The sequence below is a fragment of the Schistocerca serialis genome, chromosome 4 (assembly GCF_023864345.2).
Source record: "Schistocerca serialis cubense isolate TAMUIC-IGC-003099 chromosome 4, iqSchSeri2.2, whole genome shotgun sequence".
In the NCBI taxonomy this organism is placed as follows: Eukaryota; Metazoa; Arthropoda; class Insecta; order Orthoptera; family Acrididae; genus Schistocerca; species Schistocerca serialis.
Window position 1 is genome coordinate 286,029,845 of NC_064641.1, and position 22,662 is coordinate 286,052,506.

At 40.5% G+C, this 22,662-nt stretch overlaps 1 protein-coding gene across 2 annotated transcripts in view; it reads right to left on the minus strand.

Moving 5' to 3' along the window:
- Positions 1 to 22,662, minus strand: part of LOC126473955 (heparanase-like) — a 256,399-nt gene that overhangs the window by 60,752 nt on the left and 172,985 nt on the right. For both annotated transcript variants that reach the window (XM_050101324.1, XM_050101325.1), the window contains exon 6: positions 8,305 to 8,486. In XM_050101324.1, coding sequence (XP_049957281.1) covers positions 8,305 to 8,486 — 182 coding nt within the window. The remainder of the gene's footprint in view (positions 1 to 8,304; positions 8,487 to 22,662) is intronic.

Genomic DNA, 22,662 nt, shown 5'->3' on the forward strand with positions numbered 1-22,662 from the left:
GCTGTATAGTAACTGTATCATCTGAGTTGTGGGGTCATTAAAAGGAATCAGTTACTGATCTACTCTGGTTAACAATATACCTCTGCCCATTCTAGCTCATAGGCACTATCTGCTTTGATCTCACTAGGTAAACTACTTCTGATAACAATAAACACACCATCACCAACTCTAATCTACCCTTTCTGAACACAGTTGTTGTTGTTGTTGTTGTGGTCTTCAGTCCTAGAATGGTTTGATGCAGCTCTCCATGCTACCCTGTCCTGTGCAAGCTTCTTCATCTCCCAGTACCTAGTGCAGCCTACATCCTTCTGAATCTGCTTAGTGTATTCATCTCTTGGTCTCCTCTATGATTTTTACCCTCCACGCTGCGCTCCAATGCTAAATTTGTGATCCCTTGATGCCTCAGAACATGTCCTACTAACCGTTCCCTTCTTTTTGTCTAAACTATTTATCGTCCACGTTTCACTTCCATACATGGCTACACTCCATACAAATACTTTCAGAAACGACTTCCTAACACTTAAATCAATACTTGATGTTAACAAATTTCTCTTCTTCAGAAACGCTTTCCTTGCCATTGCCAGTCTACATTTTATATCCTCTCTACTTCGACCATCATCAGTTATTTTGCTCCCCAAATAGCAAAACTCTTTTACTTCTTTAAGTGTCTCATTTCCTAATCTAATTCCCTCTGCATCTCCCGACTTAATTCGACTACATTCCATTATCATCGTTTTGCTTTTGTTGATGTTCATCTTATACCCTCCTTTCAAGACACTGTCCATTCCGTTCAACTGCTCTTCCAAGTCCTTTGCTGTCTCTGACTGAATCACAATGCCATCGGCAAACCTCAAAGTTTTTATTTCTTCTCCATCGATTTTAATACCTACTCCGAACTTCTATTTTGTTTCCTTTACTGCTTGCTCAATCATCGGGGAGAGGCTACAACTCTGTCTCACTCCCTTCCCAACCACTGCTTCCCTTTCATGCCCCTCAACCCTTATAACTGCCATCTGGTTTCTGTAGAAATTGTAAGTAGCCTTTCGCGCCCTGTATTTCACCCCTGCCAAATTTAGAATTTGAAAGAGAGTATTCCAGTCAACACTGTCAAAACCTTTCTCTAAGACTACAAATGCTTGAAATGTAGGTTTGCCTTTCCTTAATCTTTCTTCTAAGGTAAGTCGTAGGGTCAGTATTGCGTCACGTGTTCCAACATTTCAACAGAATCCAAACTGATCTTCCCCGAGGTCAGCTTCTGCCAGTTTTTCCATTCGTCTGTAAAGAATTCGTGTTAGTATTTTGCAGCTGTGACTTATTAAACTGATAGTTCGGTAATTTTCACATCTGTCAACACCTGCTTTCTTTGGGATTGGAATTACTATATTCTTCTTGAAGTCTGAGGGAATTTCGTCTGTCTCATACATCTTGCTCACCAGTTGGTAGAGTTTTGTTAGGCCTGGCTCTCCCAAGGCTGTCAGTAGTTCTAATGGAATGTTGTCTACTCCCGGGGCCTTGTTTCGACTTAGGTCTTTCAGTGCTCTGTCAAACTCTTCATGCAGTATCATATCTCCCATTTCATCTTCATCTACCTCCTCTTCCATTTCCATAATATTGTCCTCAAGAACATTGCCCCTGTATAGAATCTCTATATACTCCTTCCACCTTTTTGCTTACAACTGGGTTTCCATCTGAGCTCTTGATATTCATGCAAGTGGTTCTCTTTTCTCCAAAGGTCTCTTTAATTTTCCTGTAGGCAGTATCTATCTTACCCCTCATGGGATAAGCCTCTACATCCTTACATTTGTCCTCTAGCCATCCCTGCTTAGCCATTTTGCACTTCCTGTTGATCTCATTTGTGAGACGTTTGTATTCCTTTTTGCCTACATTTTTGTATTTTCTACTTTTATCAATTAAATTCAGTATCTCTTCTGTTACCCAAGGATTTCTACTAGCCCTCGCCTTTTTACCTACTTGATCCTCTGCTGCCTTCACTATTTCATTCCTCAAAGCTACCCATTCTTCTTCTACTGTATTTCTTTCTCCCATTCCTGTCAATTGTTCCCTTATGCTCTCCCTGAAACTCTGTACAACCTCTGGTTCTTTCAGTTTATCCAGGTCCCTTCTCCTTAAATTCGCACCTTTTTGCAGTTTCTTCAGTTTTGATCTACTGTTCGTAACCAATAGATTGTGGTCAGAGTCCACATCTGCCCCTGGAAATATCTTACAATTTAAAATCTGGTTCCTAAATCTCTGTCTTACCATTATATAATCTATCTGAAACCTTTTAGTATCTCCAGGGTTCTTCCATGTATACAACCTTCTTTCATGATCCTTGAACCAAGTGGTAGCTATGATTAAGTTATGCTCTGTGCAAAATTCTACCAGGCGGCTTCCTCTTTCATTTCTTAGCCCCAATCCATATTCACCTACTATGTTTCCTTCTCTTCCTTTACCTACTGTCGAATTCCAGTCACCCATGACTATTAAATTTTCGTCTCCCTTCACTACCTGAATAATTTCTTTTATCTCATCATACATTTCATCAATTCCTTCATCATCTGCAGAGCTAGTTGACATATAAACTTGTACTACTGTAGTAGGTGTGGGCTTCGTGTCTATCTTGGCCACAATAATGCGTTCACTATGCTGTTTGTAGTAGCTTACCTGCACTCCTACTTTTTTATTCATTATTAAACCTACTCCTGCATTACCCCTATTTGATTTTGTATTTACAACCCTGTACTCACCTGACCAAAAGTCTTGTTCCTCCTGCCACCAAACTTCACTAATTCCCACTATAGCTAACTTTAACCTATCCATTTTCCTTTTTAAATTTTCTAACCTACCTGCCTGATTAAGGGATCTGACATTCCATGCTCCGATCTGTAGAAAGCCAGTTATCTTTCTCTTGATAATGACGTCCTCTTGAGTAGTCCCCGCCCGGAGATCCGAATGGGGGACTATTTTACCTCCAGAATATTTTACCCAAGAGGACGCCATCATCATTTAATCATACAGTAAAGCTGCATGCCCTCGGAAAAAATTACGGCTGTAGTTTCCCCTTGCCTTCAGCCGTTCGCAGAACCACAACAGCAAGACCGTTTTGGTTAGTGTTACAGGGCCAGATCAGTCAATCACCCAGACAGTTGCCCCTGCAACTACTGAAAAGGCTGCTGCCCCTCTTCAGGAACCACACGTTTGTCTGGCCTCTCAACAGATACCCCTCCGTTGTGGTTGCACCTACGGTACAGCTATCTGTATCGTTGAGGCACGCAAGCCTCCCCACCAACGGCAAGGTCCATGGTTCACGAAGCAGGGTGGGGGGGGGGGGGGGGGGGAACACAGTTAGGTCCTTTGTAAAATTTCTGGTTGAACTTATCACCATACCTTTACCAATGCTTTCTATTAGCACTTGGAGCTCTGCTAATTTGCCAATACCGCTACAAAAGTTTACAACTACAAAACCGATTGTTGCTGGGTCTACATTCCTGTTTTTGCCATGCAGCCTTTTAGACTGATGCCATTTTTATAGTTTCCCCAGAACTTCTAACCAAAAAAAAAAACAACCTATTAAGCAGAGCCCGGAAACCCACCACTCTATGGCACAAGTCAAGGAATCTGCAGTGTACAAGGTCATAGAACCATCTGAGCCTCTGATTTAGACCCTCCACCTGACCCTATTGTGAAGGATCAAAGTCAGCTCTGTGAGCTCCACCTTCATCTCACATGTTCAAGCATTTCCATATTTTTATCCAACCCCTGTATATAGTGTACAGCTGCAGACTACATTGTACATTTAAATGCAGTACAAAAATAGTGTACCCTGTCTCACTAAATACAACAAATTTTTGTCAGCAGTTGTTTCCTCACAAATCAGTTATGTGAAATTGAAATTTTACTTATTTACAGTTAGTGAACAAGAAGCGTGAGTACAAATATAATCCACCAGTATGTGATATGGCTCAGGATAGTTAGATATGACTACTACTATTTGGTCAATGCCAAAGACTTCCCAGAAATAATAACTGAAATGTAAAACAAAATGTTACCACAAGAAAACTATTAAGTGGAAGACTGATAAAGTAAACACTTGTACAATTGGTAGTAGCCATTCACCTGTGTAAATAGGTACAAGAAAGCATACTTCACAATACACAAAACTTTCAGTGTTCAAAGATTAGGGCTTACAGGTATTCAGACTCTTATGTGTAATACACAACACAGTACTGTCACATGCTATTCCTTATATTGTTGTTTCTTTCCCTTTTTTTTTTTTTTTGCAAGGTACTAGATGATGGGAGTTAAAACTGACAATAATATAAATAAGTGCCTTTGCTTCATATTGATCATATGTTAGGAGTATGTTCGGGATGGCACAATATAACCAGGGGCAGTTATAAGATCCATCACGAAATTTAAGTTTACCCGCCATCACAGGCATAAAATATAAAGAAAAGAATAGATAATTCATTCAGAGGTAATTCATTCATTCATATACTCCATAATTAAGGAGAGCACAGAAGTGGTATGTGTTAAGGCACACAGCAAAATGAGAATCAACTGTTAAAAACGAATTATGTAACAGTTGAATATCACTAAGCCCCAATATAGTATTTTTGATTACACAGGTTGCTATTTGGAAAGGAAAACAACTGCAGCATCAGTAAGAATATGAAGCTGTTGTTTATATACTACTGTTCACTTCATATTTATGTAACAGCCATCATGTATGTGAAAGAATTGGTTATCTGTATGTCATAAGCATGAAGGTATGTTAACAAGGAACATTTTTACTTGTCATAATATTAACAGAAGTCTCCAGTCCTTGAATTTAGCAAATCAGATACCAATAATAATTTGTAGTATGGCTTGCTGAGAGGGCATGCTTACATTTCCTATCGATTTTTATAATGTTTCCCTATTTCTGGCTTATTTCTTCAGCGAACTTGTTGAGAAGTTTGCACCATAATACAGAACCTAACTTTGAACCTAAAACAATGTCTATATCACTGATTCCCAAAGTGGTCAACTGATCTATATCAATTCCCATAGGTAGATTCCACCCTGCAAGGGTGTCCATGCCAGCAGAAAAAAAACAGCTGAAGCTTGCTCCTTTGTACATTACTATTTGTCTCATGAGCTAAGAGAGAGGGTGAAGACACTACTTACTTTTGCTCTCCTGCTTGCAACACTCATCGACATTATTAATTATTTTTCTGGCTCTAGCCATTAAGGTTCTACCACCTGCCAGTCTCCAAGGAGTGGGCAGAGTATTTGGTATTGCCCATGATAGTCCAGCAACCACTTGTTCTGTCATCAAGAGATTATTAGTTTGTGACACAACACAACACAACAAACAATTTGCAGTGACTACCTATACAAGGTTCAGTGTTACATTGCTGAGGTTGGCAGTACCTGGACACAAAACCCCAAACAATAATGCAGGTCTAGAAATTTTCAGCGAGGCCATCACAGAATCAATTAAGCCTTTGGTCGAGACCTTCCACTTGGCTCCAAAACAAAATACCCCGATCAAGTTTTGGAACGATGCTGCAAATTGTGAGCTCTGCTTGCACCCCACATGTGAGACCAGCAGTCTTTACCACCTTCACCAGCTGCCCACATGAACTGAAAATCACCTCTGAACCCATGCAGCAAAAGTCATCAGTGCTCATGTGAGCCACAACATGCACATGACTGCACCCTGCAGGTTCGATATCCCCAGGCAAGGCCGCCTCCATGCCTTGGAAGAGGCCCCCTGGCATACATACCAAGTGCACATTGGTTTTCTTTCCAGCCTTGAATTCTATCTGCCTAAGGGGCTCCATAACACGCCTAGAACTGGAACTCACAATAACTACTAAACCCCTTCCCCCGTGTGCAGTGAAGGAGCAGCGACTAGTCCGCCTCGAGTGACATAATGGCATTACCATCTGCCAGTCACCCAGCTGTGAGGGTGGATCCACTGTGTCGGGTGCACTAGGAGGTGCCACGGAAGCAGATCCCAAGGGAAAAACAAGCGACACCTGACGTGTTCCAAGTGATGCACCAGATTCTCTTCCACCGCTGCACCCTGAGGCAGTAACCTGAAGGTGACTGACCATAGCCAAAAGTACATTCAGCTGTTTGCGAACTGTGGCCAGCTCCTTCTGCATCCGCACAAAGCATGCACACATCCTAGGAATCCTAGCAAGATTCACTGAAGAAGCAAACTATAAAAGCTGACAGTTCTAGATATTCAACTTGCTACCCTTCAGATGTGTCACCAATGGACACTAATGTGTTAATGAGCTACATAGCTGCATGTTCAGTGAGCAACTATTTTGCTACAGACTGAATCAATTTACACTTACAAAAATGCGAGAAACTGCAGAAAACAGAGTAAACAGCAGGAAATTTAATAAATATACTACGAGGAAAACACAGAAAAATATGAACACTTAACTTGTTGCTCTGAAGTTGAACTTGTACTCATATATCAGCTGAGAGCCGGAGCCTGACTGATGGGCTCACTAAACAAACGCATGGTTGCTTTCAAAACAAAACTAATGAGCAACTACTGCACTAAAGACTGAATGAATTTACACTTACAAAAAAAAAGTCAGATTAAACCTTTTACACCTCTTATGAGATGGTATCATCCTGATAGAACACATAAAGGTTTGAAATAGTTTCAAATACTTAAAAATAAATTTGAGAAGGGACCCACAGTTGACAGTATGTTTGCTCTGATGTCGCAAATAGATGATGATGGTTTGTGTGCATCTTACAATATTTAAGCTATTTACAGCAAAATATGAAGAAATGCAAACTATTGCGGAACAGTTATCTTGCAAGCTACTGAAGAGATATTAAAACCTGTTCTACACAAACCAGCTATGGTATACTCAAAAGAGTTCCTCTGAACAGTGACACAGTTCAGAGATGTATTGATGAAATGAGTTATGATATTGAAAGCATCTTATGTAATTAACTGTAAATGACCCATTTCTCCATACAACTGGATGAGTCAACTTTACCTGTTAATGAAGCATTATTATTGTCATGCGTTCGTTTCACTATAGACAAAGAAATCTATGAAGTATTGCTATTTACAAGAACTGTGACAATAGACACTGAAGGTGAATCGATACCTGTTGTTTTAAAGGATTATTTCATGAGAAAAGCTATCCCTTTATCAAAAACACAGATATTCAAAAAGATCAACCCAATTTAACTGATTGATGAAGTATAAATTCTACATGAATAGTCCACCTACTAATGAAAGAATTAAGTTTAAAATATTTCTTTAACACAGGTTACAAACATTCAATGTGTCCCTCCTTCACTGCATGGTAAACATCTAAGTGGTAGCCAAACTCATCCCACACACAAAGAAGCATGTCTTTTGTGTAGGGCTTGTACAGCAAATTCCATCTCAAAACTTGCCACACAGTTAGTGGAGATATTCCTGTTCAATACCAGCTCTATTGGTTGACTTATCTGGACTACAAAGAAAGCTGTCTTGTATTTGCCTGGCGTCATCCTCTGACACACCTGGTCAGCATGGGTTTTTTTCCTTTGCAGAAAGACTGACTTTGTTGAAATTGCTTAAACCAATGGCTTATGATTTTCCTAGTTGGTATTTCAGTGCTTGATTGTAGATGAAATATCTGCTGCACTGTAACTGCTGAATCACTTCTTGCAAACTCAATAATGCAGAAAACCTTGTGCTGCATCGTAGCCATCTTACTCATAACTGTCTACTGGTGTGAGTACCCTAACAGCTGTTTATGCAACTAGCATTGCCCTAGCATCCTTCAACACAGCTCCCTGTTGATCCACCATGGTTAAGAAAATAAAATTTTAGACCTTCCTCTTTCCTTTGGTATGTAGACTGTTCATAGCCCATTTACGTGTCACGAAATGCAAATAATTAAACTGAGTCCATCTTTTTGAGTAACCCTATATACCTTTAGTGGCAGCAGATAGAGCATCTGTCATGTTTGGGTGCTATCATGGACTTATAAGCCTCTATAAGATGTACAATTATATATTGCTTATTACATTCTTCTTGTTTTTCAAGAATAAATGCATTATTGACATAAGCTCTGTATCTCTGAAAATAATTTCATATGATAACAGAGAGTTAAAAGAGTGTAAAATGAATATGAGTGTTGTCTAAAATCAACACAGTGAGGGTAGTCTTAAGATCACAAACATGCCTTTAGGGAATGAAAGGTGTTGCTTCTACTGAAGAAATACTAAAGCTATGAACCTCCTCCTATCGAGCGAAAACAAAGATGCTTACAATAATGTACTTACTGGATGGGGTTCAAATTTATCACAATCAATTAGAGAATAATGGCCACCACATAAGGTCTGCCGTATGACCAAACTGATTCCAAGTTTAGCTGCAAGTCCTAGTTTATCTAGCCACATGAAGCCTGCAGCATATGTGTCAGAAAGGCCTCTGGCACCACCACCCCATGCTGAACTCGTCTCTGCTGCAAATAATAAACAAACAATTTGTGTGTACATTAGTTCTATTGGTATATGACAAACTATTTGCATGTACTGTGACTGCGACATTTTGTGTTCGCTGAAATAAGCAAAATTAAAAATTTAGATACTGAACTACAAAGTAATGTTTTCTTAAGTCATGACATGCTGTCTATGGGGCAGAGTGATTAATGCACTTTACATTTATTTTAATTTTAGATTCACCAGGAAAGTACTTGGGCACGAACAAACACAAATACACCAAAATCGTGTGAGAAATAATGTAAAGGTCTCTTACTGCACTAGTGATACTCCTGCATCTGCAAAACTCTGCAGTCGTCCATTAGAGGCCTCTGCGTATGCCATGCCGCATTGCACACTGACCTGCCGGTACACCAGTCGGGACCAGTAGGGATGGTGCAGTGTGCCTCTGAAGTTGCGTTTTGTGCCATTATTTGTGTATTGAAGCGTCAGATGGCTCAGAGATTGGTAATCAATCCTGCTAAGGTATTGTGATTGGTTGAGATGAAGTTACGAAGAACCCTTCTTCGTGAAGATGGTATTGGTGCAGAAGACGAATCATTCGCATGTTTTCTGGTATCTATTATAGTGCAGAAATATGAGCATAAGTTAGAAACAGATACTGTTGTAACACTAACACATAATGATGATGATAGGGATGATAATGATGAACAACTCATTGCAAACGGTAGTGCTACGGCAAGTGCGGGAAGAGGCGATGGAAGCAGTGACAGTGAATACCAACCATCTCCCAAGAAGAAGGTTAAAGTTGCAAGTATCATCACGGCGTTTGATGACAACACACTGGAGAACATGTACGATGATCATTAAGTAAGAGGTTTCGACACATACGACAAGCTTCTGAAAAGCTACCCTAAACTGAGGTCTAAAAGCAATATTAAAAACATACTGGATTATGTGGCAAAGAAAAGAGAAGAAAATACAGTTTTCAAAGAAAATCCTACACTGCTGTTCAAGACCATCAAGGAGCATGTAATGGCGAAATTCAATGAAGCGCGAGAATGCGGTTCCGCCGTACATTATTGGCATTTACTACATTGGGCCTTGGACATAGCCAGAAATCTCGGGTGTACAAACTTTACAGCTTCACTAGGATTTATTACTAATTTGAAAAAGGAGTTTAGGATAACATCATGCTGTATCACTATGCTCCAAGCATGAAAAGATAAGGATGACGAAGAAGAGCTGATTGAAAGAGCTCAAACGTTTGTTGCTGATGTCAATGAGCATATCACGAGAGAAAACATCAATATTAGTTCTGTATGGAACTGTGATCAGAGTCAGTTCAACTATGAACTTTCTTGTGACAGAACACTATCCATGAAAGGGGAGAGAAACACTGTCGCGATGTTGCAATCATTTAACTGTGCAACACATAGTTACACGATCGATGTTGCTATATCAATGGACTGACGATTGGCAGACAAACTCTATATTTGCTTCAAAGAATCCAGTGCAAAGTTTGGACCCCGTGTGTCAAGGGAAATAGAAACGCGGTGCCCTCCAAATGTCATTGTCGATGCAAGTGTGAGTGGGAAGATGACGAAACAACATCTGAAGATATTTTTTCTGTCAGTTTTGAATCCACATTTATCGAGAAAGTCATTAGTACTTTGTGACTCCTGGTCTGGACATAAGGATGAATGAGTACTACTGGAAGCATCTGGCGGAAAACATGTAGATTTAAAAATCATTCCACCTAAACATACAAAATATGCACAACCTCTGGATGTGTATTTCTTCAGGCAATATAAAATATATGCCAAGAGAATAACAGACCTCATTAAACTACATTCCAGTAATATGCAGCCGAAATTGCATTCTTTATCATGAATATGCATTCTGTCATTTACAATCAGTTATCTGCAGGAGTATACAGACCAATGCTTCATTACGCGTGGCAGAATGCTGGCTTCGATATTGGTGAACCAGTGAACATCTTCAAAAGTGTCATTGACGTGGCGTTCAACACTGATATTATAGAATGTGCAAATACGCCATGCGATCAACTTGCATTTCTTCACTGTGCATTTTGCAGTCATTCGTATTGCTCGGAGCATTTTATTGACATTCCGCATTTACATTTATAGTTCAGATTGCTGCATTGCGTATGGCATCTACAATGACATCTACAGTGATATCTAGAGCATGACTGCAGAGTTTTGTAGAAAAATGACACCCACCAGCACATTCAGAGGTACATAATGGTCCTGTAACCAAACGTTCATACAGATCTGTTTGTTCGAGCCCAAGTACTTTCCTGGTCGGTCACATAATTTTGGCTTCATCCATGCATTGACGTATTTAGGTTCTATATGTCATAGGTAGCATTTACAGAACAAACAATTGTCAAAAGAAATGTAAGGATGTCCCAAGAGAAATGTTCAATATTCCAGGCTATAAAAGGAACTATCATTTGAAGCAAAAAAAAAAAAAAAAATTCATCTGGAGATATGCCCAATTATGAATGGTTACCAAGGTAGAACACATTTAACATACTTTATCTTGGGGCTAGTGTTGTGCACATGTGTATCTTACCCATTCAACCTCTTCCATTCTTCAGAAAACTTATTTGTTGGACAACATGAGCATGCTCCTTTGACCACACAGACTGCAACATAGTTTTAGCATTATCAAAACTCCTCCACATTTTACCAGATGTGTGGGAACTGACTTGTTGTGGCGTTCCACCTGTACAGCCGGCAACCCATCTGGCACAACATTATGGGTTGCCTATATGCCACACAACTGCTCCGCAGCAAAACACAGTTTTGCAGCAGTTCCACTAGGTGGCCTTTGCAGCACCAGCAGGGGCCATGAAATGGGGGACCTATTTGCAGTTTGTGACAAACATAACATGGGCAATGGGTCCACTACAACAATGCTACCCGCTGCTGACCCATTGTCTCCTTGATGGACACTGCCCGGCAGCTCTACTGCCAGCCGATCCCTCAATGGACACTGCCTGGCCTCTGCAGCTCCACTGCTGGCCCAGTCTCCCTTGTTGCTCTCGTAATCTCGTTCACAAATTTTGGTAGAACAATGACTATATTCTGTTTTTCCAACAACCTATATCACTGTGCATCTACTAAAAGTAAACTTTTGTGGAACTTGGTTTCCGTGTGCAATGGCACAACTTTGCAAATATTAGTTTGTGGAAACTTGTCCAAGTATGAGACTTTGGGTTGTTGAACAAAGGCCTTCTGCCTGTCAGGCATTTTTAATGTTAATTGTGTTTCGTTCGTCAGAGCAGACGAGCATATTACACACATCAAAAAAAGTTTTGCATCACCTCGGTGTTGCCTGTATTAGTCGTGGCATAAGTACTGCTGGTCCAGATTGTCCCACTCCTCAATGGCAATTCGGCGTAGATTCCTCAGAGTGACTGATGAGTCACGTCGTCCATAAACAGCCCTTTTCAATCTATCCCAGGCGTGTTTGATATGGTTCATGTCTGGAGAACAGGCTGGCCACTCTAGTCGAGCGATGTCGTTATCCTGAAGCAACTGATTCACAAGATGTGCATGATGGGGGCGCAAATTGTCATCCATGAAAACGAATGTCTCACCAATATGCTGCAGATATAGTTGTACTATCAGTCAGAAGATGGTATCCATTTACAGTGACTTCCATGACCAACAGTGGCATACGTTGGTCGCACATAATGCCACCCTAAAACAGCAGAGAACCTCCACCTTGCTGCATTTACTGGACGATGTGTCAAAGGCGTTCAGACTGACCGGGTTGCCTCCAAACATGTCTCCGGCATATGCAACACTTATTGGTGAAGAGAATGTGATGCCTATCCTGAGCGGCCCATTCGGCAGGTTGTTGGGTCCATCTGTACCACGCTGCATGGTGTTGTGGTTGCAAAGATGGACCTCGCCATGGGTGTCGGGAGTGAAGTTGCGCATCATGCAGCCTATTGCACACAGTTTGTGTCATAACATGATGTCCTGCATTGCTGTCAGGGTTCCTCCAAGCCATAATCCGCAGGTAGTAGTCATCCACTTCAGTAGTAGCCTTTGAGCGGCCTGAGCAAGACATGTCATCGACAGTTCCTGTCTCTCTGTATCTCCTCCATGTCCGAACAACATCGCTTTGGTTCACTCCGAGATGCCTGGAGACTTCCCTTGTTGAGAGCCCTTCCTGGCACCAAATAACAATGCGGATGCGATCGAACCACATTATTGACCGTCGAGGCATGGTTGAACTCCAGACAACATGAGCCATGTAGCTCCTTTTTAGTGGAATGACTGGAACTGATCGGCTGTCGGACCCCCTCCGTCTAATAGGCACTGCTCATGCATGGTTGTTTACTCTTTGGGAGGGTTTAGTGACATCTCTGAACAGTCAAAGGGACTGTGTCTGTGATACAATATCCACAGTCAATGTCTACCTTCAGGAGTTTTGGGAATCAGGGTGAAGCAATACTTTCTTTGATGTGTGTATTTCTCCTCTCAATAAACTAAATTTGTAAAAAATTAGTAACTTTAGTTCCCCCTACAGCAGATTCTTTAGGAACATGTCAACCAAACTTACCCAATTCTATGGATTGGTCATGGCAATACAATTAACTGGCCACCAATATCACCAGATCTTATGCCATTAGATTTTTGTTTATGGTGTTGTGTTGGATGAAGTCTGAGGTCATCAAAAGAAAGGTGAATATGCGAGATGAACTGCTTATTTGCATGCTGCTGCCCTCATTAAGGAATGTGCAGAGGCACTCAGACAAGCAAGGGTGCACTGATGCATTGAAGCTGATGGTGGTAACATATCAACAGAAATAATCAATTTTTTAAAATATAACTGGATATATCTACTCACAAGCTGGTGGCAGGAGAAAAAATACATAAAAGTTAAGGAAAAATGATCATTCCTGTCATATCCTTGAATACTGACCATCCCTCCTGGGACACCATTTGTACTAGTGACCCAAATCTTATTCACATGGGTCTCACTAAGTACAGCTGGATGACTTTTCTGGTGTATATACACAAGCCTTTGTTGTGAACCAGTCTGCAATTAGTGAAAACCATATCAAAATCTTTACAGTAGTTTCTAAGACTAGCCTTCACATATAGGCTGATTAATGCAGGGAGGAGGACTTTAATTTAAATATATGTATAGATCCTAGTGCTTTGTTCTGCAAATGCCTGATATGACACACAGAATCTGATGACCAATGTACTGCCAAAACTGATTACGATTGTTATTGCATTACAGGTATGTCATTATGTTACAGACTGGCCCTCTTTGATTTTCTTGTTACTTATAGGGTTTTAAGGCCATTGCCCAGACATCAATTAACTAAAGCAATATGGCGCAATTTTCACAGTAGCTCAAAAAAATTTCTGTTCAAGATTTGAAAATTTTTGAGTGAGTGCTGTTAAGTACAAAATACACTCCTGGAAATGGAAAAAAGAACACATTGACACCGGTGTGTCAGACCCACCATACTTGCTCCGGACACTGCGAGAGGGCTGTACAAGCAATGATCACACGCACGGCACAGCGGACACACCAGGAACCGCGGTGTTGGCCGTCAAATGGCGCTAGCTGCGCAGCATTTGTGCACCGCCGCCGTCAGTGTCAGCCAGTTTGCCGTGGCATACGGAGCTCCATCGCAGTCTTTAACACTGGTAGCATGCCGCGACAGCGTGGACGTGAACCGTATGTGCAGTTGACGGACTTTGAGCGAGGGCGTATAGTGGGCATGCGGGAGGCAGGGTGGACGTACCGCCGAATTGCTCAACACGTGGGGCGTGAGGTCTCCACAGTACATCGATGTTGTCGCCAGTGGTCGGCGGAAGGTGCACGTGCCCGTCGACCTGGGACCGGACCGCAGCGACGCACGGATGCACGCCAAGACCGTAGGATCCTACGCAGTGCCGTAGGGGACCGCACCGCCACTTCCCAGCAAATTAGGGACACTGTTGCTCCTGGGGTATCGGCGAGGACCATTCGCAACCGTCTCCATGAAGCTGGGCTACGGCCCCACACACCGTTAGGCCGTCTTCCGCTCACGCCCCAACATCGTGCAGCCCGCCTCCAGTGGTGTCGCGACAGGTGTGAATGGAGGGACGAATGGAGACGTGTCGTCTTCAGCGATGAGAGTCGCTTCTGCCTTGGTGCCAATGATGGTCGTATGCGTGTTTGGCGCCGTGCAGGTGAGCGCCACAATCAGGACTGCATACGACTGAGGCACACAGGGCCAACACCCGGCATCATGGTGTGGGGAGCAATCTCCTACACTGGCCGTACACTACTGGTGATCGTCGAGGGGACACTGAATAGTGCACGGTACATCCAAACCGTCATCGAACCCATCGTTCTACCATTCCTAGACCGGCAAGGGAACTTGCTGTTCCAACAGGACAATGCACGTCCGCATGTATCCCGTGCCACCCAACGTGCTCTAGAAGATGTAAGTCAACTACCCTGGCCAGCAAGATCTCCGGATCTGTCCCCCATTGAGCATGTTTGGGACTGGATGAAGCGTCGTCTCACGCGGTCTGCACGTCCAGCACGAACGCTGGTCCAACTGAGGCGCCAGGTGGAAATGGCATGGCAAGCCGTTCCACAGGACTACATCCAGCATCTCTACGATCGTCTCCATGGGAGAATAGCAGCCTGCATTGCTGCGAAAGGTGGATATACACTGTACTAGTGCCGACATTGTGCATGCTCTGTTGCCTGTGTCTATGTGCCTGTGGTTCTGTCAGTGTGATCATGTGATGTATCTGACCCCAGGAAAGTGTCAATAAAGTTTCCCCTTCCTGGGACAATGAATTCACGGTGTTCTTATTTCAATTTCCAGGAGTGTATTTAAGATCAATTAACAGAACCATTGGTAACAGAATGTGTAGTGCCAAGGCACAGTAATCGTGAAGTCGCTGGTTTGAATCTAATAAGTGGCAAGCTGTATTTTTTTATTTATTTATTTAAAAAATAAAAGTCTTATTTTCTGTTTGATGTCTTGCATTTTTGCACCAAATTTTAGTTTACTGTGAATACCAGCATTTTAATGCAGTTGGTAATTAAAAATTAAAAACATGTTACTTTTGTATTTGTATTTATTTATTTATCCTGTAGATCACATATTGTACAAAGTACACATGATATAGGACAAGTCATTTTTCTTAACAAATATGTAGTTTGGAGAAAAAAAATAGGCAATGGACTGCCATTTAAAAAAATGTACACAAAATTGTTCATTGATGAATATAGTAACTTTACATACAGAGAATACAAACAATTAACATGGGGAACTAAGAAACATGTAGGCAATGTAGTGCTACTTTAAATTTACACAATTAATCACTGAGATTACAGAATAGTGAAAATGTCAACTGGAAACAAAACAGAAACATGTAGGCAATGTTGTGCTACTTTAATTTTACACAAATAATCACTGAGATTACAGAATAGTGAAAATGTCAACTGGAAACACAACAGAAGGACAATGTCATTTAAAAACTACATTAAACATGAAATTAACATTGAGATTTCACAGACAATTAAGTTTTAATACTAATAGAACGTGTACTTGTACATTCAAAAAGCGAGTTAAAAAATTTGGGGAAGTGAAATTGAAACATAGTTGTGTATAGTAGAAATTAGGTTATTATTTTGCCTACAGAATGTTTTGCTCTAATCACAGTATTTTACAAAGGAACTTTATAATTTTTCATTTCCAGGAATTCTTGTACTGAATAGAAACAGTGCTTCGTCAGAAATGCCTTTAGTTTATTTTTAAATATTGGATCTGGAGCAGTTTTTATTTGTTCTGGAATTTTATTGTGTAATACGACACCCAGATGAGTTATATAGGTTTTATTGCATATATTGACATTTAGAAGCAATTAGTAATAAAAAATAAAAGTTATGTTATTTTTATTAAAACAAATGACTCAATATTTGTTATTTAACATTTCTGCTTTTTAATATGGCATTTCATTTATTGGAAGCCAGATTTGATGTCTGAGAACACAATGTATAAAATAAAGTGCAAAAACAATCTTGAAATTAGACTGCTGTTCATTTTATTTGCTATATAGATTATAAATATGTACGTCCAGTTTTGCTACCCTATAACCTGCTCACCTACACAAAGAGCAGTTTCTCGTAGTCTAAAATAAGTGACTCAAGGTCACAGGAATTTGAAAGAATACTGTAGTCATTAACAATTTCCTACGTGAATATGTGATAAGAAGAGAATTAATTCTGGAGGCAGATAGCCACTTCCAATAATTTCAGACACAGAAACTTACAAAGTTTCAAGAACCAGTGTCAAGTGAAGAATCAAGCCCCTGTCTATTGCTCACATAGGAACTGCCAAGTCAAGATTAGACTAATTACAGCATGCATAAAGACATTTAAACTGATATTCTTCCCATGCTCTACAAGCAAATAGAACAGGGAGAAACCCTACTACCCAGTACAATGGGAAGTGCCCCCTCACATTAACTTCAGGGTGGTCTGCAGAGTGTGGATATAAATATACCAAGAAAGATGTTGGCCATCTCTTAAAATTCTATATACAAATGTGAAGAACTAATTTTATGGATGAAATCTCCAAATGTTTCTGAGGCACATGTTACATACTGCCATAGATACCATGAAGATGAAACGAGATTAATGGCAGTTGCATGTAAGCAGTCAGTCTCCCCAAACTCTATGTATGAACTAAACGGAAAGAACCCCTACTGTACAATAAAAGTTACAAAATAGCTTGTACTGTATAGTGATTTTCATAGTGTAGCTTTAGATGTCCAACAAATTAAAACCACTACCTCGTTCATAGTGTTCAATTTTGAAATTTACTCTACCAAGTAGCAATCCTTACGGGACCTTCTAAGTGCACTGAGTGAATCTGAAAACATCCTCTTGATAAAAGCAGTAGATATACTGTAAAATAATTATGTCAAATGTGAATCTCCTTCATAAATGGATACAAGAAATGAAAATGGTTTAATCTCTAGATGTCTACTTCTCTTCATTTAGTTGATATTTTGAATGGGTCATATTATTTCCTGGATAGTGTCACTGTGGTGCACTCTTCAAAATCTGTGATGTCTGCTGACACATATCCAGACCAGACATAACCATGATAAGAATGGAGGAGGCATGCAATTGGTTCACGCACAATGGATTAACTCTGAATCTTACAAAGATTCAAATTATGAAATTTCAAAAAATAAGAATGGCTTACAAGTACCAGAAGCAGAGGCCAATAGGTATACATTAGGTGAGGCTCATGTCTAAAGTTCTTAGGCATACAGACAAATAATAAATTCAGTTGGCACCACACATGGATAAGCTAAGCAAAACACACAGTCCTGTCTGCTTTGCACTTTGGGAAATTTACAACCATGATACTAGAAGTAAAAATAATGATTTTGAAAAGGATAGGTTGCTACTCACCATAAAGACATCATGTTGTGTTGCAGACAGATACAACGAAAAGACTGTTAACTACCGAGCTTTCAGCCAAAGCCTTCTTTTCTTTTTTTTTTAAAAAAAAGCAGGCACACCACACACACACTATCTCTAGTCCCTATAGTCTGGCCAGAGTGGCTGGAGTTAGCGGTCAAATGTGTGTGAGGCATGCCTGCTTGTGTGAATGTGTGTGTATATTTTCCTTTCTTTTCAGAAAAGGCTTCGGCTGATAGCTCATAACCTGAAATTTTGCATGACATAAACACAAAAAATTCTATACAAGTTTTCTTGATAGTGCAAAATTCATTAAAAAAAGTTTCTTCAGTGTCTACTGTCAAAATGAAAGTGCAATTAAATGTTTCTAAATCGTATTTAACTAACACATTTCGTATTGTTTACTAATTAGATAGATGCGGTCTAGGCCTAAATTTTCCGAGTTATAAACGTTTAAAAACCTGACCAAACACGCCTGATAACGTACATTCTCTAAAAGCAAATTAATTACAAATTCATTCTTCTGTCATTGTACCTCTAAATCAGTACAAAAAAACAACCACCACACATAAGACCTTTGTGTCGTTTTTTGTTTACACACAGCCAATCTCGCATTCTTGACAAATTTAAAACATTCTTTAAACTTAATTATTCCTTCAAAACTGACCATGAGTAAGAAATGTGGGAGCTGTTAGAGGGCAGTGTGTAGAGGTTTTTTTTTTTTTTCTGCCAATCTTGTAGGGGGGGGGGGGGTGCAGTGGGGAGAATGTAGGGAGAACAGAACAGAAGAGGCTCTCTCCTAGAACTGTAGAGTATGCAGTAGGAACATTTTGATTGGCGAACAGGAAAGGAAAATCTGTGCCCTTCAGGCACAGCTGGAGGGAGGAAGCAAGGAACTCATAAGGATCATGGGAGATAGGGGGGAGGAGGGTGGTTGGAAACTGGCAGCTGGTAGGAGGATAGGAAGAAAGAGAACACGATCTGTCAGTTTTATCATCAACACCAAAAACAGGTATCTACCACTGCCAGAGTTAAGTGGAGAAGAGCCTCCAGGTAGAACGAGGAGCAGGAAATGTGCAGCACATTTCAACCGAGGCCAAGAAGCCTAGGAATGTACAAAGTGTTAGGAATAAGAAAGTGCTGCTGCTAGGTAGTAGCCATGGGTGAGGTGTAGGCCCTCAGCTACAGGAAAATTCAGGGGCAGAGTACCAGGCCACCAGTATCTTCAAGCCAAATGCAGGGCTAAGTCATGTGATAGAGGACCTAGGGTCTTTATGTAAGGACTTTACAAAAGAGGACCATGTAGTGATAGTGGGTGGGGCGGGAAACAGTTTGGACAGGGATGGGGCATATGACATAGGTGATGACCTGGACAAGGTAGCTTCCCTGACTCATGGCACCAACGTACACTATGTTGAGCTGCTGTGGTGTCATGATCGACCACACCTTGATGGATCTGTGAGGCAAATCAATGTGGGGTTAGGGATGGCTCTGAGGACAGCCAACTCTGCTCATGTTTCTCTGGTGCCCGTCAGAACTATCAACAGATGGGGTTTCACTAGGCATGGCCTACACCTATCAGGACTGGGAAGGGAAGATTGGTACAGCTGATTCATGAAAGTATAGGAGGTGGAGCTCAGGCCACACATGGTCGAATACCTGTTGTCATAGGTAGGAAAAGTAGGTCTTTTTAAGGATAAATCCAGACAACAGGTTCCCCTGCCTAAAGAGTATCTCCAGCACTGAATCACCCACCTCAAATATCCCATATACCAGGTGTCACAAAGAAAAACAAAATATTGGAAAGAGTAACATGGGGCATTTCACAGACTTAACTATCCTCCATCAAAACATACAATCAGTAAAAAATAAAATACAACTATTAGAATTTGAGAGCTCCAATCTTTGAACTGCATAGTAGTTTGTATTACTGATCACTGGTGTAGATACACACAAATACAAAATGTAGTATTATCATTGTATGAAAAGGCAAACTCTTACTGCAGAACTACTTCAAGGGGTGGAGGATCATGCATTTATATCAGAAAAGGAACACAGTTCAAATCAACACATGACCTCAGTACTGTAAGTGAAGACAAACACTTTGAAATATATGCTATTTAATTAACAGGGCTTGATATCACCAAGAAATTAATCATATTGTATGTGAATTTAATTGATGAAAGGAGAAAATATAAAAATGCAGTAGATGAAGCAGGTAAAAAGGAACACAAACATCTCAAAAATGAGATCGACAGGAAGTGCAAAATGGCTAAGCAGGGATGGCTAGAGGACAAATGTAAGGATGTAGAGGCTTATCTCACTAGGGGTAAGATAGATACTGCCTATAGGAAAATTGAAGAGACCTTTGGAGAAAAGAGAACCACTTGTATGAATATCAAGAGCTCAGATGGAAACCCAGTTCTAAGCAAAGAAGAGAAAGCAGAAAGGTGGAAGGAGTATATAGAGGGTCTGTACAAGGGTGATGTACTTGAGGACAATATTATGGAAATGGAAGAGGATGTAGATGAAAATGAAATGGGGGTTACGATACTGCGTGAAGAGTTTGACAGAGCACTGAAAGACCTGAGTCGAAACAAGGCCCCGGGAGTAGACAACATTGCATTAGAACTACTGACGGCCTTGGGAGAGCCAGTCCTGACAAAACTCTACCATCTGGTGAGCAAGATGTATGAGACAGGCGAAATGCCCTCAGACTTCAAGAAGAACATAATAATTCCAATCCCAAAAAAAGCAGGCGTTGACAGATGTGAAAATTACCGAACTATCAGTTTAATAAGTCACAGCTGCAAAATACTAACACGAATTCTTTACAGACGAATGGAAAAACTGGTAGAAGCCAACCTCTGGGAAGATCAGTTTAGATTCCGTCGAAATATTGGAACACGTGAGGCAATACTGACCTTACGACTTATCTTAGAAGAAAGATTAAGGAAAGGCAAACCTACGTTTCTAGCATTTGTAGACTTAGAGAAAGCTTTTGACAATGTTGATTGGAATACTCTTTTTCAAATTCTAAAGGTGGCAGGGGTAAAATACAGGGAACGAAAAGCTATTTACAATTTATACAGAAACCAGATGGCAGTTATAAGAGTCGAGGGGCATGAAAGGAAAGCAGCGGTTGGGAAGGGAGTGTAGCCTCTCCCCGATGTTATTCAATCTGTATATTGAGCAAGCAGTAAAGGAACAAAAGAAAAGTTCGGAGTAGGTATTAAAATCCATGGAGAAGAAATAAAAACTTTGAAGTTTGCCGATGACACTGTAATTCTATCAGAGACAGCAAAGGACTTGGAAGAGCAGTTGAATGGAATGGACAGTATCTTGAAAGGAGGATATAAGATGAACATCAACAAAAGCAAAACAATGATAATGGAATGTAGTCGAATTAAGTCGGGTGATGTTGAGGGAATTAGATTAGGAAATGAGACACTCAAAGAAGTAAAGGAGTTTTGCTATTTGGGGAGCAAAATAACTAATGATGGCCGAAGTAGAGAAGATATAAAATGTAGACTGGCAATGGCAAGGAAAGCGTTTCTGAAGAAGAGAAATTTGTTAACATCGAGTATTGATTTAAGTGTCAGGAAGTCGTTTCTGAAAGTATTTGTATGGAGCGTAGCCATGTATGGAAGTGAAACATGGACGATAACTAGTTTGGACAAGAAGAGAATAGAAGCTTTCGAAATGTGGTGCTACAGAAGAATGCTGAAGATTAGATGGGTAGATCATATAACTAATGAGGAGGTATTTAATAGGATTGGGGAGAAGAGAAGTTTGTGGCACAACTTGACTAGAAGAAGGGATCAGTTGGTAGGACATGTTCTGAGGCAACAAGGGATCACCAATTTAGTATTCGAGGGCAGCGTGGAGGGTAGAAATTGTAGAGGGAGACCAAGAGATGAATACACTAAGCAGATTCAGAAGGATGTAGGTTGCAGTAAGTACTGGGAGATGAAGAAGCTTGCACAGGATAGGGGAGCATGGATAGCTGCATCAAACCAGTCTCAGGACTGAAGACCACAACAAGAACAACAACAACAACAACAACAACAACAACAATGTGTATAGATCTCCCAGTGGTAGTGTTGACACTTTTTTCAATAAGTTAACAGAAGTTCTAGACAAAGTCTCAAGTACAAAGGTCAACATAATTCTGTGTGGGGACATTAACATCAACACTAACCAGCACCTTCACAAACATCCTTCAAAGTTTTGGTATGTCCCTATTGGTCAATAGTGCAACAAGGGTTACCACAACGACTTCATCAGTAATTGACCATGTGGCCACAAATATGGACAGGGAAAAATGTGATGTAACTGCAAAAGATATCAGACTATCTCTGACATATAACAACAGTCAAGTCAGGCATCGAATCATTCCCTAAACTACAAGCCTACAAATGAAATCTATCAGAAATCAAAAGAAAAGATTTTTCAAAGGAATTAGAAAAATAAAGCTGGGATGGAGCGTATAAGGAAACCAATGTGAATATGAAATTCACTACATTCTCCACATTGTTTAAACTGAACTTTGAAACGGAATTTCCAAAAGTATGCATGTCTGTATCAACATCCCACAAAAACAGATGGATAACAGCAGGTATTAAGAAGTCCATTTAAACACTTCAGCTCCATGAAAAAGATTCGTAATGATCCAGAATTCTTAAACTTCTATCATAGATA